Source organism: Salvelinus fontinalis, chromosome 10 (genome assembly GCF_029448725.1).
Source record: "Salvelinus fontinalis isolate EN_2023a chromosome 10, ASM2944872v1, whole genome shotgun sequence".
NCBI lineage: Eukaryota > Metazoa > Chordata > Actinopteri > Salmoniformes > Salmonidae > Salvelinus > Salvelinus fontinalis.
Genome location: NC_074674.1, coordinates 15,358,156 through 15,375,339, shown reverse-complemented (window position 1 = coordinate 15,375,339; position 17,184 = coordinate 15,358,156). Strand labels below are relative to the sequence as shown.

The 17,184-nt window shown below is 45.2% G+C and overlaps 1 protein-coding gene across 2 annotated transcripts in view; it reads left to right on the top strand.

The window, feature by feature from the left end:
• The window catches only part of LOC129863683 (metal transporter CNNM4-like), a 46,692-nt gene extending 29,924 nt beyond the window's left edge, over window positions 1–16,768 (top strand). The window contains exons 5-8 of one of the 2 annotated variants that reach the window (XM_055935837.1): window positions 4,308–4,404; window positions 8,087–8,176; window positions 11,619–11,794; window positions 15,504–16,768. In XM_055935837.1, the coding sequence (XP_055791812.1) occupies window positions 4,308–4,404; window positions 8,087–8,176; window positions 11,619–11,794; window positions 15,504–16,124 (984 nt within the window). In that variant the 3' untranslated portion in view covers window positions 16,125–16,768. The remainder of the gene's footprint in view (window positions 1–4,307; window positions 4,405–8,086; window positions 8,177–11,618; window positions 11,795–15,503) is intronic. The other variant, XM_055935838.1, reaches the window with a different exon arrangement.
• Window positions 16,769–17,184: the final 416 nt, after the last annotated feature.

The window sequence follows — 17,184 nt, the reverse complement described above, 5'->3', positions numbered from 1 at the left end:
TATGTTTGGAGGAAAAAGGGGGAGGCTTGTAAGCCGAAGAACACCATCCCAACCGTGAAGCACGGGGGTGGCAGCATCATGTTGTGGAGGTGTTTTGCTGCAGGAGGGACTGGTGCACTTCACAAAATAGATGGCATCATGAGGATGGAAAATTATGTGGATATATTGAAGCAACATCTCCAGACATCAGTCAGGAAGTTAAAGCTTGATCGCAAATGGGTCTTCCAAATGGACAATGACCCCAAGCGTACTTCCAAAGTTGTGGCAAAATGGCTTAAGGATAACAAAGTCAAGGTATTAGAGTGGCCATCACAAAGCCCTGACCTCAATCCAATAGAAAATTTGTGGGCAGAACTGAAAAAGTGTGTGCGAGCAAGGAGGCCTACAAACCTGACTCAGTTACACCAGCTCTGTCATGAGGAATGGGCTAAAATTCACCCAACTTATTGTGGGAAGCTTGTGGAAGGCTACCCGAAACGTTTGACCCAAGTGAAACAATTTAGAGGCAATGCTACCAAATACTAATTGAGTGTATGTAAACTTCTGATCCACTGGGAATGTGATGAAAGAAATAAAAGCTGAAATAAATAATTCTCTCTACTATTATTCTGACATTTCACATTCTTAAAATAAAGTGGTGATCCTAACTGACTTAAAACAGGGAATTTTTACTAGGATTAAATGTCAGGAATTGTGAACAACTGAGTTTAATGTATTTATATGTAAACTTCTGACCTCAACTGTAGAATGGTGAGTGAGTGAGTGACTCTTTAACATCATTCTCATTCAGACAAGAATCACATCCCTGTTTAAGTCAGCGCTATGCTGCATCAGACACACACGCATCAGTCCACTCTGACTGCAGACCGTAAAAGCCTGCAGTGTTTAGACTAGTATGTTTGCCTAGCCCACAGACACACTGCCTCACAGAGCACATCATTAAATCATAGCCTGGAGTTCCGCTCCCTTAATGGCGGTCGGGCAAAGGTTAACCCTCCCCTCACACACACACACACACTACCCCATGCTGATTCACTGCGGGGATTACCCAGATCACCCTGGGGAAGAGATCGGGGCGATGAGTCTTAAACGGCCCTGGGTAATCAGTCATTTCAGCACGGCTGTCGGTGTGTGTAATTGTGCGAGGTTTTAATCTCTTCTGAGAAAGGGCAAAGCACTACAAGTGTACATACCATAGCCTACCACAATACACACAGACGACACATCAACACAACACATAGACCAGGGGTATTCAGGTGCTATTAATTGTTTACAAAGCCCTCTCTCCGCTGACACTCAAGTAGCTGCCGACGTTATTCGTGACCTTGTATCCCAGGCTGAGACGGAGTCACCTGAAGCAGTGAAGCTAATCACAGGGAACTTTAACCATCATATCAGCAATATGTTACACGTCCGACCTGAAATGAAGCCTGTCTGGACCTCCGTTCTGGTAACATCCCAGGTGCGTATTTTCCTTAAGGCGCTACCCAATCTTGGGGTTTCAGATCATAACATGGTTCAGCTCATCCCAGCTAATGAAGCCCTCCAGGACTGTTTTGAGTCCACTGACTGGGCGGTCCTGGCGGACAGAACCAATGACCTGGAAGAGGCAGCGCATACCGTCTCGGAGGACATCCGTTTCTGTGAGGATCTCGTTATTTCTAAAAAAGAAAGTCAACATCTTCCCCAATAATAACCCGTGGGTAACTCCGGAATTAAAAGAGCTCCTCAACCAGGAAAAAACGAGTGTTTTTAAATCAGTGCAAGGCAGCATACAAAGACAAATTAGAAAACCTTTTCAAGGACAGTAGGAAAGGCTGGGAAGGGCATCACAGGCTACAAACCAATGAGACATTGTGTGACCTTCGAAATGACCTTGCTTTTGCAAGTGATTTGAACAGTTTCTATTGTAGGTTTGACGTGTGATTTTGCATCGCAGCAGAAAATGGCCTTGGACAGTATAGACAGCATACCAGTTGATATACAGATCTCTCTGAATGACGTCAAGCAGTACTTTCAACGTGTCAAGCAAACTAAAATGATATGGTCCAAAAAGCATCAGCAGCCAGGCAGTTCAGGCATGCGCAGACTAGCTCGCATTACCGTTCCAGAAGCTGTTCCAGCTGTCACTGAACTGGGATAATTCCAGTCTTATGGAAAAAGTCTACTGATTTGTCCCAATACCTGAAAAGAACGAAAAGATCTGTACCTAATGAATTGTTTTGAAAAAGTAATTGAAAAACAAATTCTCTCTGGTCTCCCTTCCCAATTAGAACCAAATGAACCGTGGGTGTTGATAATGGGTTACTGGTCAAGCTGAAGAATATCTACGAACATTTAGAAAAGGCAAATAGCCTAGTGAAATTGTGTTCATTGACTTCAGTAGTGCGTTTAACACCATCCAACCCCACCTACTGGTGGATAATCTGGTGTCCGCTCTCTACTGATCAACTGGGTTAACATTTTCCTTGAATAGTTTCCTTGAAATAAACGTTAAGAAAACAAAAGAGATGAGAAATGGATTTCAGAAGGAACCAAACTCCGCCACCTCCTACAAAGATCAATGGGGAATCAGCTGATTTAGAGTGACCACATATACGTACCTGGGGATCCAAATAGACAAACTGAAATGCAAGGACTGTGCCTTTGCAAAGATCAAGAAATTGCAACCGATAAAGTTTTTCGACTCAAACCGAACCGTTTTAATGTCGAACCGCCATATCTTACAAATGTTCTGTAAATCTGTCCTCCAGAGTGTGCTGTCCTTTGGTCTGATATGCATGTTTGGAAACAAGACGAAGTCAAGCTTCAGCGCTTGATTAAGACGGCGGGAAGGATAATTGGTATAGATCAAGAATCGGTCATCAACCTGTACACAAATCTCCTACAACTTGAAAGTATTTTGCAGGACAGATCCTCTTCACTGCAAACTCAGTCACAGCAGCAGCCGGACAAGGGGAAAGAGGCTTCTTAAAAAGACAATCAAAACAGATAGATATGGGGACTTTTTATTCCAACAGCCATTACGCTGTATAATAGTCTGTCGATCCCTCGAGTATACAGCATATTGCACTTTCACTTTTAAATGTGTACCTATGGCACTTTCAAATAATTCGGTTGTGTGGTTTCTGTGTTTTCATATTTTATGTACCGTCTTTTGAAGCAGATGGGATAATAAAGTTGACCTGAATCTGAAGTATTTGAGAAGGTCCAGTCACACTCTTCCTCGGTGGCAAAGGTCCGGATGGATAATGTCATTTATCGGTGTAGTAACAAACCTCCACCTCGCATCCCATGCGACCCCAAACTGTTCTCTCAGCCAACAAGAGGGGTGTGACCATTTTGTAGTTTTATAGCTAATTTCACGCAATTTTTTTACATTTAGCATGCGGCAGAGGATTCTTTTGCTGTTTTAAAGCAAATTTTCTGCAATTCTACACATTCTTCCATGTCTTATGTGTGTTTATGATACCAGATGACGAAGCCCGACCGTGTGTAAATAAATAAAATAAAATAAAATTCTGTGGGGTGTTTTGTTGATGACACTCAAGGTGACACTGTGCAGATACAGGTACAGCAACATGAGCACAGTTGCTCTCGTTTCACCATTCAGGAAGGTGTGTGTGCACGGTTGTGTGTGTATGTGTCATCTGTTGGGAGTCATTGGGATGTGTTTTGCCAGGGCACATTGACATTAGACCGTGTGTGTGTGTGTGTGTGTGTGTGTGTGTGTGTGTGTGTGTGTGTGAGAGAGACACTGGAACCTCAGCATGCACACCTGCACTGTGATATAATATTGATGAGACCGCCAGGGTTCTCTTTTACCTTGGTAGGAAGGCTCAGCCATAGAAACGTAGCAGATAGATCAGACAACATTAGCAGTAGAAATAGAATCAGAATAATCCTGGTCTGATGCTCAGGCTTAACTTGACGACTGCATAAATCGTGCGTTGATGTCAATGGAGTTAGGATTCGGGCCTTTGTGGATAGATCAGTGCTAACACAGGATACTTTAAAAAGTAGAATGTAGAAACATAGTAGATAGAAGAGACAACACCACTGAAGCAGTAGAAATGCTGCATCTCTGTATGTTCACTTTGTCCGACTGAGATCTGTGTGTGTGTTAATGTATATGAAATAAAGGTAAATACCTGCACACTGATGAATGCTCTTGCTGTTTTATTGTGCAAACTACTCATCAGCGTGTGGGTATGTATCTTTATTTAATTGGTTTACTTTTTGTTCACAACGACCTGCAAGTCAAAGTGTGTTATATTGCTTTGGAACTCTGTGTGTGTGTTCCTCAGGGGCGAGTGGAGGTGGAGGCTGGAAACGAGAACATGAAGTTTGAGACCGGACCCTTCTCCTACTATGGAGTCATGGCTCTTAGCTCACCATCACTGGGTGAGCACACACACACACACACGTAATGTATATGTGATCAGACCACAGACACAAGCAATGCACATCAACACTGGCGCAGAGATACACACACAGACTCTCTCTCTTTCGCCCCCTTTCTCTCTCATACACACATGCACAAACAATGTGACAACTCTCTGTGCACTTGCCCCTGTCTAAACTTGTTTCAGTCTAGTCTTCAGCATTTCGGCCTTCAATTTGTATTCCTGAAACACCAGCTTCGCTGACCAACGTCCAGAAGTGCTCAACTCAAACACCCACACACCAGACGGGATAGGGGAAATGCTCCAACTAGCACTGTGCACAGCTCACAATGAAATGTGTGTTAGCAAAGCTCACAAGTAGGTGAGTGTGCGTAATCACTTAGGTTTCAGGAGATCCAACAGACAGAAATGTGATCCACAGCTGATTTAATAAACAGGTAGAAAGAAACGTACACCACTGTTACCTAGCGCTGTGGCGGTGACCGTATTACCGCCACACCGGCGGTCGAGAATCATGACGGCAGTCAAATTCCACGTGACCGTTCAGTCACGGTAGCTAGGCTTCTCCAAGCTATGATGCTGCTGACGGTCGTTAGTAGCCTGCCAAACTTGCTACCTGCCGTGGACTCAGCACTCTATTGTCCCTCTAATCACTCTGACATCAATGCAAATGTCATGGAAAATCTAATCATCTCACTGAGAGAGCCCATGAGCTCATTGCGCATCATTTCTACAGGCTATGCAATTGCCTGAGAAAACAGAGTGATGGCCTTTATTAAAGGGTGGGAGGATCCCATCAGCTTTCTATAGACTAGGCCAAATTTCTATAGGCTAGGCCACATATATTATTTAGTATATGTAAAGACCAGATTAAATCAAGAATAATCTGATGGGTGACACTATTAGCCGATATTTTTGCGACTTTTTCGAGTCATAGTCGCAAACCTCATGTAGCCTAGCCCATAGGCCTGTATGTTTCGTTAAGGTTGTTAAGGTTTGGCCACTTCACAACTGATAACAAATAACTTCTCAATATTAAGCAAATGAATCTGCTTTACAAGGGCATACATAAGCAGCGTGTGAGTTTCGAGTTTGAGGAAGATCGTTTTCACCATAAAAAAATGCACATTTATAAAAAAAGCATGACATGCTTTATCGCATTTGCGGTCACTTTTGATAATGGCGTTTTCCCGCTCATGGAACATTCCCGCTTATAGCCTACTGCTGTGTGAGCGCATTGCTGCGCTTATAATGTGAAGAAATAAACTACTATCAACATTTTAAGCAAAACGTTCTGATCTGTTGCTTTTGCCTCATTACTTTAAAACGTTGTTTTTTTTACGCTAGTGGTTGTATTAATTTGTGATCTATCGCGTCCCACAACTGTCCCAGACTATGTTTGGAATATTTCTCACACAGAATAGAATAGGTGGGTTTTTGTACTGTGGGAAATAGTAGATTGACATAAGCTAGTGCTTTTGCTGTTTGTTAGGCCTACTCATCTTGTTGGCTGATGAAAAGTAAATGTGGACAGTTTTTCCAATATCTTAAATATGCACCTCAGAATTGGATAAGGATGCGCACAGTTGCGTCCCCGATGTTTCTGTCTTCACTTGTAGCCTGTGAGAAAGACCCGATCATGTGACTGAGAGCCATGTGAGTGAGAGGTGCTTCGCAGCACGCATCCGGGAGAAGGGAATTTTAATAATTATATTCAGCCCAAGGGCAAAACGGCCACTGGCCGCAAAAGGTATGTATTATTTTAGGGGGAATATGGCCACACAAAGGGGATGCCGCCAGGAAATTCGAGGCATTATCAAATGCTAGTCAAATTGTGAATGAGAGACTGATGAAGTGTGTACAGCCTGGGCAAGAACCAAAGCAGAGCTCATGCCTTTCATGCTACTTTTTTCAGATCATCACTAGTGGCATCATGCAGCCTTATAATGTATTAAAATCGAAACATATAGCCCAATGTTTGTTGAACAACAGAAGTTACATTAATAGCTCTAAATTAAGCATACAGGTGTACCTATTTCTTTGTTAACCGCTCAACGCAGAATAACCGCATGTGCGCACTCCCTCAAATCATTTGGAGAAAATATCCTTTTTATATTTCATTCGGCTTTGTTTAATTGTATTCTTCATACGATAAAATAATGCCACGTCTGCTAAATGAACTAGTGTAGCCCACAGCCATTTAACATAGCCAGATCAGGACCTAACATAAGCAAAACTCAGTATGCTCTTCAGTTCTTCTGAAAAATACTACATTTTCTTCATATCATGTTCCTTTAGACCTGTCTAAATATGGAATTTATTGTGAAGGTTTAGGCTATAGTACATGGATTTATTATACATTTTTTAATGTACATGTTCCAAAGGTCTGCATCAGTGGTCTGCATCATGTGTGGAAGGCAGGAGATGCGAAATGTGTTTATGTTAATTAATGGTCAATTACTGTGAGACCGGCAGTTATTTGCTTGACAATCACCGACTGATGCAATTTCGTGACCGCCACAGCCCTAGTGTCACCTATAAAGGACAAGGTGTGTGTGTGTGTGTGTGTGTGTGTGTGTGTGTGTGTGTGTGTGTGTGTGTGTGTGTGTGTGTGTGTGCCAATGATGGGGGGTGTGTGCATATCTGAGAGAGCTCAATTGGCTGGAGGGTGATGATGCCACAGTGCTGGAGTCCAGATGCTTTAGAAACGCTGATGACACCTAGTGGTCAGATACCAGTATGACTAGCAGCCATAGCTGCTCTGAAATATATAATTTAACCAGGCAAGTCAGTTAAGAAGAAATTCTTATTTACAATGACGGCCAAACCCGGACGACGCTGGGACACTTGTATGCCGACCTATGGGACTCCCAATCACAGCCGGTTGTGATACAGCGTGTAATCAAACCAGGGTGTCTGTAGTGACTCCTCGAGCACTGAGATGCAGTGCCTTAGTCCGCTGCAGCACTCGGAAGCCTCTACATAATCAATGTAGAGATGGTGTAAGTCATAGAAATGGATGGAGATGAGCTTTCAATGTTGTCAGTAGTGTAGTACCTCTGTAGATGGTGCTACACACGCAGGCATGAGCAGAGTAGGTTCTGGTTGTTAAAAGCCTCTTAAATGTTAAATCATCTTTCTCTCTCTCTGTGATAGTCTTTTCTGTGCTTTGTGTGCGCAGCATCTATGTAATGTGTGTGTGTGTGCATGCGCTATATGATGTGTACTGTACTACTGCCTACATGTGTCAAACTGTGTCCAACTCATGTCAGCGTCTGATGTCACTCAGTTACGCCCCTCCCATTGGGCAATCTGCCCCCTCCAATCCGACAGCAGGCCTTCGTTGACCTGTGAAAATGACGAGTCACCCGGGGCGTATCTGAAATTGCATCCTATCCCCTATGTAGTGCACTACTTTATGCCATAGCCTTATGTGGCTAATCCGGGCCAAAAGTAGTGCACTATAATAGGGAATGGAGTGCCATTTTGGACACAGCCTCTGTGAATGGTTCACTAAATGATGTATTGAGGTGAAAATGTCAATGTGCTCTGTGAAGGAGAAGGTTTGTCTCTTCAGGGCATCCTACAGTGCTGTTAACCACTACAGTGCTGTTACTGCCTATCGATGATTAAACAAGAGCGTCTTTCTCTCTCCCCCCCTTCTCCCCCCCTTCGCTCAGCCGTAACTCCCCCTCTCTCCCCATCAGTGGCGTCCCCTCCTCCACGACGTCTCTCTTTAAAGAGATTCTCTCTGTTCTCTCGCTTCCCAGGTAAAGAACCAACCGCCCAGAGGGTAGGGGCAACATGAGGGAGGGAGGGGCCACTTTTTATGCCAAGATCACCTTTTTTGTTTCCCTCCCATCATCCTCTTCTTCAGAGCCCTGCTCCAGCAAGTACAACCTGACAGACAGCCTAGAGATCCACTAGAATATCAATACTTTACATTTAGGGTCAGTTACACCATGTGTTTGCCTTACCTGCTTTTCTTTGACGTAGAATCAAATACGAAAACTTTCTACTCTTACCTCCCAAGATTTTATTCTTCTCTCATTCTGTGTTTGTTTTATTCCCTCTGGAAACCAAAGGGTGCAAAGCCTTAGTAATCTAATCAGGCCTTACTGTGAGTCAGCTTTCGAGAGCATTAGTTAGAGCAGGGTTTCCCATACTCGGTTCTGGGGCCCCCCCTGGATGCACGTTTTGGTTTATGCCCTAGCACTACACCGCTGATTCAAATAACCAACTCATCATCAAGCTGTGATTATTTGAATCAGCTTGGGAAACCCTGCTCTAACGCTCTCCTCCAGAACTCGATAGCCGACTCACAGTAGCCTGGTTAAACCAGACTGAACACTGCACTCGTTATTGTTTCACTTAATGTCACTGGTTTAACGACTCACAGGACCGCAGCGGTTAAACGTCGACTGCCGTTCGAGATGAGTCAGCTGCGCTGATCCTAGCTAATAGTGTGTTGTTAGCATAATATTTGCGTCTAATACTATTTAATGCCGATTTACGCTCCACTATACCCTCTGGTGGAGTAGGATGGTATTGAATTAATAGGTTGGTGGACAAGCCGGTGCTCTGCAGTGGTCTCTCTCTCTTAGTGACTGAGTGATGTGGTGAGGTTCTACTTGCAGTTCTTACTCGGCCGATGACTGCTGATGATGGCAGCTGAGCCCTATGTGCTTTTGACGGATTGTATGCCACATCAGGTCACATCAGTGGGTTTGTTCTCAGTCAGCAGGACAGGACAGGGCAGAGCAGAGCAGAGCAGCCTGGGACAACGTCACTCAGTTGACAGGCCCTGTTCCAACAAGGTAAGGGTTCAGTTGAAGTTACATGCATATTATGCGTCCTTTCTTCCTTCCTTTCTTTCCTTCCTTTCTTGGTCTCTTCCTTGGACTACTCACTGATCGGGTTTCCTCAGTACTGCTTTTGCCAGTGACATGGAAGGAAGGAAGGAAGGAAGGAAGGAAGGGAGGGAGGGAGGGAGGGAGGGAGGGAGGGAGGGAAAGAAAGAAAGAAGGAAGGAAACAGTATCGTCATATTGGAGCAGTGTCAGGGACTTGACATGGGTGATTCCAATTTCTTCAGACCTGTGGCAGAGCTGGACTACACAGTACCAACTGAGGAAGAGGAGGAATAGAGTAGGAAGGAAGAAACTTGCTGGATGGGGCTCTAGGTGGAGCCACTCTGCTCCACGGCACTACCTCTCATATCTGACCTCTAACCCCTACTAGTTGCCCTAACCACTGGTCCAGGGTCAGATGTTTCCTTATTACCGCATTGGTTACATTTTGGGTATTCTGATACTAGGTCTGTGGTTAAAGGCATCTTCTACTGTATCTTGTGCGATTACCTGATCCTGTCACTAGCATAGAATTAGAGTTCTATGGTCACTACTCACTCACTTCACAGAAATCACCAAACTACCTCTGACCCACTCACTACTTCCTATACCATATAGTTCCCTAACCCCTTCCCCTAGGCACTAGAGCTGAAAAGAGCATATACGTATAGGCAATAGGATGACAGTTCAACCCAGCCTACCAAAAGACACAGTGATGCTATTACCATTTTGTCAATACCTATACAATGTTTTTAGATGTGTGCCTAGAAGGAACGAGTTAGGAGTCAAAATTGGAACAGGGCATGCATCACTCACTACACACTCCTTTTAACCCCAACTTACCCAACCACAAACACTCATACACAGTTACGACCCCCCCCCCACCTCCCCCCATGCCAATCAGAGCCTCATTTGCATGGCATGCCTGGCGAGCCGATCTCTGAGCCACGGTGAACGCTCAGGAACACCAAAACGTCCACAGGTGACTTGGTTAAGCACAGAACCATCGTTGATTGGTTGCCATAATGCCATTTCTCCTGATCCTGGCTGTTGATTGGTCCCCATCACCCCCTATCCTTGATGTGATATGGGGAAGCCTGGCACCTGAAATAATCCCTCCCTCCCAGCATATAATCATAATTGAACCCCATCCTCCTCTGTAATCACCAATCATACTCAACCTTCATCTTTGGGTGGGCATATGTTTGTGTTGTTGTGTTGTGCATATATACCTGTTGCTCTCTGTGATGCTGTGTGTATACATTTGCATTGCTGTGTGTACAATGCCGTGAAAAACGATTTGCCCCCTTTCAAACATTCTAGATTTTAGCATATCTTTGACACGGATTGTTATCAGATCTTCAACCAAAACCTAATTTTAGGTAACGGGAACCCGAGTGAACAAATAACACAAAATGGTGATACTTATTTAATTTCTTTAATAAACAAACTTATGCGACACCCAAGGCCGCTGTGTGACAAGTAATTGCACCCTCACACTCGTTGAATTGGTTGTGCCACCTTTATCTACAATGGCTGCAACCAAACGCTTCCTGTAGTTGCTGATCAGTCTCACGCCTACAGTACCAGTCAAAAGTGTGGACACGCATGCATTCCAGGTGTCTACCTCATGAAGCTAGTTGAGAGAATGCCAAGAGTGTGCAAAAGGTGGCTAGGTCTGGACTTTGACTACGTAGTTCATTCCAAAACAACAACAACAACAACTTGCTTTTCAGCCATTCTGATGCGGACTTGCTTGTGCGATTTCGATCATTGTCTTGCTGCATGACCCCGCTGCTCTTTCGCTTCAAATCATGGACCTAGTGCCTGACAGTCTCCTTTTAGAGCTCTCTGTAAGGGAGCAATTGCTTTTTCGCACAGGGGCATTGGGTGTTGCATAACTTGGTTTATGACATATAAGAAGAGTATCAAAGTGTTATTTGTTGGCTTTTTCACGGCACTGTAGGTGCGACGGCACGTGTTGTGTGTTCACTAGCCGCCAGTATCCATCTAGTGATCGAAACCATACTGTAGTGTTTCTCATTAACTTCATAATGTCTCTGTCGTTGCTGTCAGCCGTGCCAAATACTGTTTATATTGCTCTGGCTGCTCTCGCTACGATCATATCCTCCTACTGTCTCTATCCCATCAATAGACAATCTCACTCTCTTTTCATGTTGATTTCTCTAATTCACGTTTCTGTGTGCGCCTGAATGTGCATGTGTGTGTTTATGTACTGTGTGCGTGCTTGTGTGCATGCATGCAAATGTGGATGTGTGTGCCCGTGGGAATGTGCGTGTTTGTGTACTTCGTGTGTGTGGGTTATCCCCAGCTCACCCGCTCTCTCCTTCTCCGTATCCCAGAGTTCCGTTCTCCTACTCACGCGAGCGGTCTGAACCGCTCGGCGTCGCTAAGCTGCACTGAGCGTGGCGCTTCCGGAGAATGCGGCTCAGTAACCGCTAGCAACACGCAGCTCACCGCCTGCCAGTACACACCAGACTTCTACGTACGGGCTCTCACTGACCTGCAATATGTCAAGGTAAATCAAATTTATTTATATAGCCCTTCTTACATCAGGTGATATCTCAAAGTGCTCTACAGAAACCCAGCCTAAAACCCCAAACAGCAAGCAATGCAGGTGTAGAAGCACGGTGGCTAGGAAAAACTTCATAGAAAGACCTAAACCTAGGAAGAAACCTAGAGAGGAACCAGGCTATAAGGGGTGGCCAGTCCTCTTCTGGCTGTGCCGGGTGGAGATTATAACAACATGGCCAAGATTTTCAAATGTTCATAAATGACCAGCATGGTCAAATAATAATAATCACAGTAGTTGTCGAGGGTGCAACAAGTCAGCACCTCAGGAGTAAATGTCAGTTGGCTTTTCATAGCCGATCATTAAGAGTATCTCTACCGCTCCTGCTGTCTCTAGAGAGTTGAAAACAGCAGGTCTGGGACAGGTAGCACATCCGGTGAACAGGTCAGGGTTCCATAGCCGCAGGCGGGACAGTTGAAACTGGAGCAACAGCACGGCCAGGTGGACTGGGGACAGCAAGGAGTCATCATGCCAGGTAGTCCAGAGGCATGGTCCTGCCAACCCGGACAGGAAGATCACGTCAGTGACTCAAGTGACGCACCCCTCATAGGGACGGCATGGAAGAGCACTAGTAAGCCAGTGACTCAGCCCCTGTAATAGGGTTAGAGGCAGAGAATCCCAGTGGAGAGAGGGGAAACCGCCAGGCAGAGACAGCAAGGGCGGTTCGTTGCTCCAGAGCCTTTCCGTTCACCTTCACACTCCTGGGCCAGACTACACTCAATCATATGACCTACTGAAGAGATGAGTCTTCAGTAAAGACTTAAAGGTTGAGACCGAGTCTGCGTCTCTCACATGGGTAGGCAGACCATTCCATAAAAATGGAGCTCTATAGGAGAAAGCCCTGCCTCCAGCTGTTTGCTTAGAAATTCTAGGGACAATTAGGAGGCCTGCGTCTTGTGACCGTAGCGTACGTGTAGGTATGTACGGCAGGACCAAATCGGAAAGATAGGTAGGAGCAAGCCCATGTAATGCTTTGTAGGTTAGCAGTAAAACCTTGAAATCAGCCCTTGCCTTAACAGAAAGCCAGTGTAGGGAGGCTAGCACTGGAGTAATATGATAAAATTTTTGGGTTCTAGTCAGGATTCTAGCAGCCGTATTTAGCACTAACTGAAGTTTATTTAGTGCTTTATCCGGGTAGCCGGAAAGTAGAGCATTGCAGTAGTCTAACCTAGAAGTAACAAAAGCATGGATTCATTTTTCTGCATCATTTTTGGACAAAGTTTCTGATTTTTGCAATGTTACATAGATGGAAAAAAGCTGTCCTTGAAACAGTCTTGATATGTTCGTCAAAAGAGAGATCAGGGTCCAGAGGTCCTTCACAGTTTTATTGAGACGACTGTACAACCATCAAGATTAATTGTCAGATTCAACAGAAGATCTCTTTGATTCTTGGGACCTAGAACAAGCATCTCTGTTTTGTCCAAGTTTAAAAGTAGAACGTTTGCAGCCATCCACTTCCTTATGTCTGAAACACAGGCTTCTAGCGAGGGCAATTTTAGGGCTTCACCATGTTTCATTGAAATGTACAGCTGTGTGTCATCCGCATAGCAGTGAAAGTTAACATTGTTTTCGAATGACATCCCCAAGAGTTAAAATATATAGTGAAAACAATAGTGGTCCTAAAACGGAACCTTGAGGAACACCGAAATTTACAGTTGATTTGTCAGAGGACAAACCATTCACAGAGACAAACTGATATCTTTCCGACAGATAAGATCTAAACCAGGCCAGAACTTGTCCGTGTAGACCAATTTGGGTTTCCGATCTCTCCAAAAGAATGTGTGATCGATGGTATCAAAAGCAGCACTAAGGTCTAGTAGCACGAGGACAGATGCAGAGCCTCGGTCTGACACCATTAAAAGGTAATTTACCACCTTCACAAGTGCAGTCTCAGTGCTATGTGGGGTCTAAAACCAGACTGAAGCATTTCGTATACATTGTTTGTCTTCAGGAAGGCAGTGAGTTGCTGCACAACAGCTTTTTCTAAAAATGTTGAGAGGAATGGAAGATTCGATATAGGCCGATTTTTTTTTTTTTTTTTTATTATTATTTTTTTTTATATTTTCTGGGTCAAGGTTTGGCTTTTTCAATAGAGGCTTTATTACTGCCACTTTTAGTGAGTTTGGTACACATCCGGTGGATAGAGAGCCGTTTATTATGTTCAACATAGGAGGGCCGAGCACAAGAAGCAGCTCTTTCAGTAGTTTAGTTGGAATAGGGTCCAGTATGCAGCTTGAAGGTTTAGAGGCCATGATTATTTTCATCATTGTGTCAAGAGATATAGTACTAAAACACTTGAGTGTCTCTCTTGATCCTAGGTCCTGGCAGAGTTGTGCAGACTCAGGACAACTGAGCTTTGGAGGAATACGCAGATTTAAAGAGGAGGCCGTAATTTGCTTTCTAATGATCATGATCTTTTCCTCAAAGAAGTTTATGAATTTATTACTGCTGAAGTGAAAGCCATCCTCTCTTGGGGAATGCTGCTTTTTAGTTAGCTTAGCGACAGTATCAAAAAGAAATTTCGGGTTCTTATTTTCTTCAATTAAGTTGGAAAAGTAGGATGATCGAGCAGCAGTGAGGGCTCTTCGGTACTGCACGGTACTGTCTTTCCAAGCTAGTCGGAAGACTTCCAGTTTGGTGTGGCGCCATTTCCGTTCCAATTTTCTGGAAGCTTGCTTCAGAGCTCGGGTATTTTCTGTATACCAGGGAGCTAGTTTCTTATGACAAATGTTTTTAGGAGTGCAACTGCATCTAGGGTATTGCGCAAGGTTAAATTGAGTTCCTCAGTTAGGCGGTTAACTGATTTTTGTCCTCTGATGTCTTTGGGTAGGTGGAGGGAGTCTGGAAGGGCATCAAGGAGTCTTTGGGTTGTCTGAGAATTTATAGCACGACTTTTGATTCTCCTTGGTTGGGGTCTGAGCAGATTATTTGTTGCGATTACAAACGTAATAAAATGGTGGTCCGATAGTCGAGGATTATGAGGAGAAACATTAAGATCCACAACATTTATTTCATGGGACAAAACTAGGTCCAGAGTATGACTGTGACAGTGACTCACAACACTCTCACCTTTAACCTCTAACCCCTGCCAGTGCCATGGAAATGGAAAAACTACAATGGGAAAAGTCCCTATTTCTACAGTTGTGCTGGTTAAAATTTACTTTTCAAATGCCTGTGCTGCAGAAATTGTAAGCCGTTAATGTGACAAACTCTCTCGCAGAGTGATGTCGCCAAATTTTGTTTACAATCATTTAAGACTAACCCATGTAATGAAACGGTGACCTGAAATATTTCAGAAATTAGCCCAGACATTCCAGCCCACTATTCAGCTCTACTGAGAAATGTTTTACCAGCCCAACTGATTGGCCAGCAGTGGTGTAGTGGAGGGTAAGCACACGTAAACGCTGTTTATGCAGCTTTTTTATTTTGCAGGAGCGTTTACCCACCTTTTGCGGGACAAATGCATTCAAAGTATAGGGAGCGTTACATCTCTGAGGGCCAGTGCACCCTGGGTTGTCCCTGTGATGATGATTGGCTGTTCATTACCTCTTATACCATGACGCCATACTCTCTCAAAGCACGCTTTGCTGTCTCTCTCATATACTTGTTCTTCCTCTCCTCTCTCTTCCTAACACTCTCTCTTTCCTCTCCTCAGATCACTCGTTCTCAGTACCAGAATGGTCTGCTGGCGTCGAGGCTGGACAGCACCCCCCAGTCCCCCGAGGGCAGCCACCCCCGTCTGGACAGCACCTCTGCTCTCCCGCTCCCCATCACCCCACCAGCCCCTCCCCGCACCCCCCTCCCCCTGGCCACCACACCTTTCAAGCGCCCGCTTGCTCTCCCCCAACCCACCCCCCCTCCCACCAACCGTACCCCCTTACCCCAAACCACCACCCCCACTCAAGTCAACCCCCGCTTGGCCCTGCCCCAATCCACCCCTCCTCCCACCAAAGGCACCCCTCTTCCTCAAACACCTCCTCCCCCCTCCTCGGGTGCACGCACCACTCACCCTCCTCCGCCCTCCACCTCCTCTCTCCCCCACCCACCTCTTCCCTGCACCTCTCTCCCCCCCAAATCCCCCTCTTCCGCGAAGCCAGGGTTGGAGAACGGGCCGGGTGAGAAGACCTCTCTGCTCTCTGAGCAGCCGCAAAACTGCGTAAGCGGCACACGCAGGCCCAGCTACCCACAAACACACACACAACACCCTCACACACACCAACACCTGCACACACACGTGCACACCATCAGTCACGCACACACAGAGAGCACCATCTGACAACAGGGGGGGGGGGGGGTTAAGATTTGTAAAAAAGGAATACACACACACGTTTTGTTGGCCGTGGACTGACTACCCCCTGGAGCACTGGAAGATTCTAAGGTGCATTGTGGGAATCCTCATGTCTCTGTACTATCCGCCCACCCACCTCTCAAGATGGGGTGAAGAGAGAGAGAGAGACGGGGAACACTGGTGCTTCACACACTTGTGCAGAGGTCATTGTGTGTGATGTATCTCGTCTCTGTCATACGGTTGAGTGCGTGTGTATGCAATGTGTGTTTGCCAGTTTTAACGGTGGCTGCAGGCACAGTCTGGGATCAGCTTTGTTGGTGGGGAGGACGGGGGAGGAGGGTTGAGGAGGGGGAGATAGACCACCACGTATAGCATGTTTATAATATGTGTTGATTCTCTGCACTTCGGTTGTCGGTATAAATAAATATAGAAATATGACCTGTAGTGACAGCAAAATATGTTTTTTAAAGAGAAATGTAGCGATATTTAGAGATTCATGCATTTTAGCTTCGTGTTCACTGTGAACTCTCACCTACACGCACCTGTGTTCTCTAAAACACTTCCTGAGACCACTCCCCTCCCACATGCTTTGTTTCCATGGAAATGACATTCAACCCCCCCCCCCCCCCCCCCCCCCCAACACAAATGGAACATTCTCAGGAGGGATTTCTAGAATCTTGGTTTATTTTTTATTTTATATTTGGTGTCCTTTCGTTCTTCCAAATATGGCAATTTCCAAAAAACGTTAGTATTAGGGGATTGTTGAGTTTGGAGCCTGTTGACACGGGCTCGACAGGAGGGACAGGAGGGTAGCGGTTTGTACCTCCTGAGCTGTGTCTCATTTCAGAAAGTTTATGCAACGAAACAGCCCTACAAGTGGTTGACCACCTGACCCTGTCAGACCTAACAGGCTGAGGTGGAGGGCGGGGTTGCTGGAGGGGAGGAGTCGGCTGGCTAATTGACTGACAGGTGGGTTTGTTTACCGTGAACCCACCTCCTAACCAGAGATGTGAAGTATATTTATATGATTCATTATTTAAATATGAAT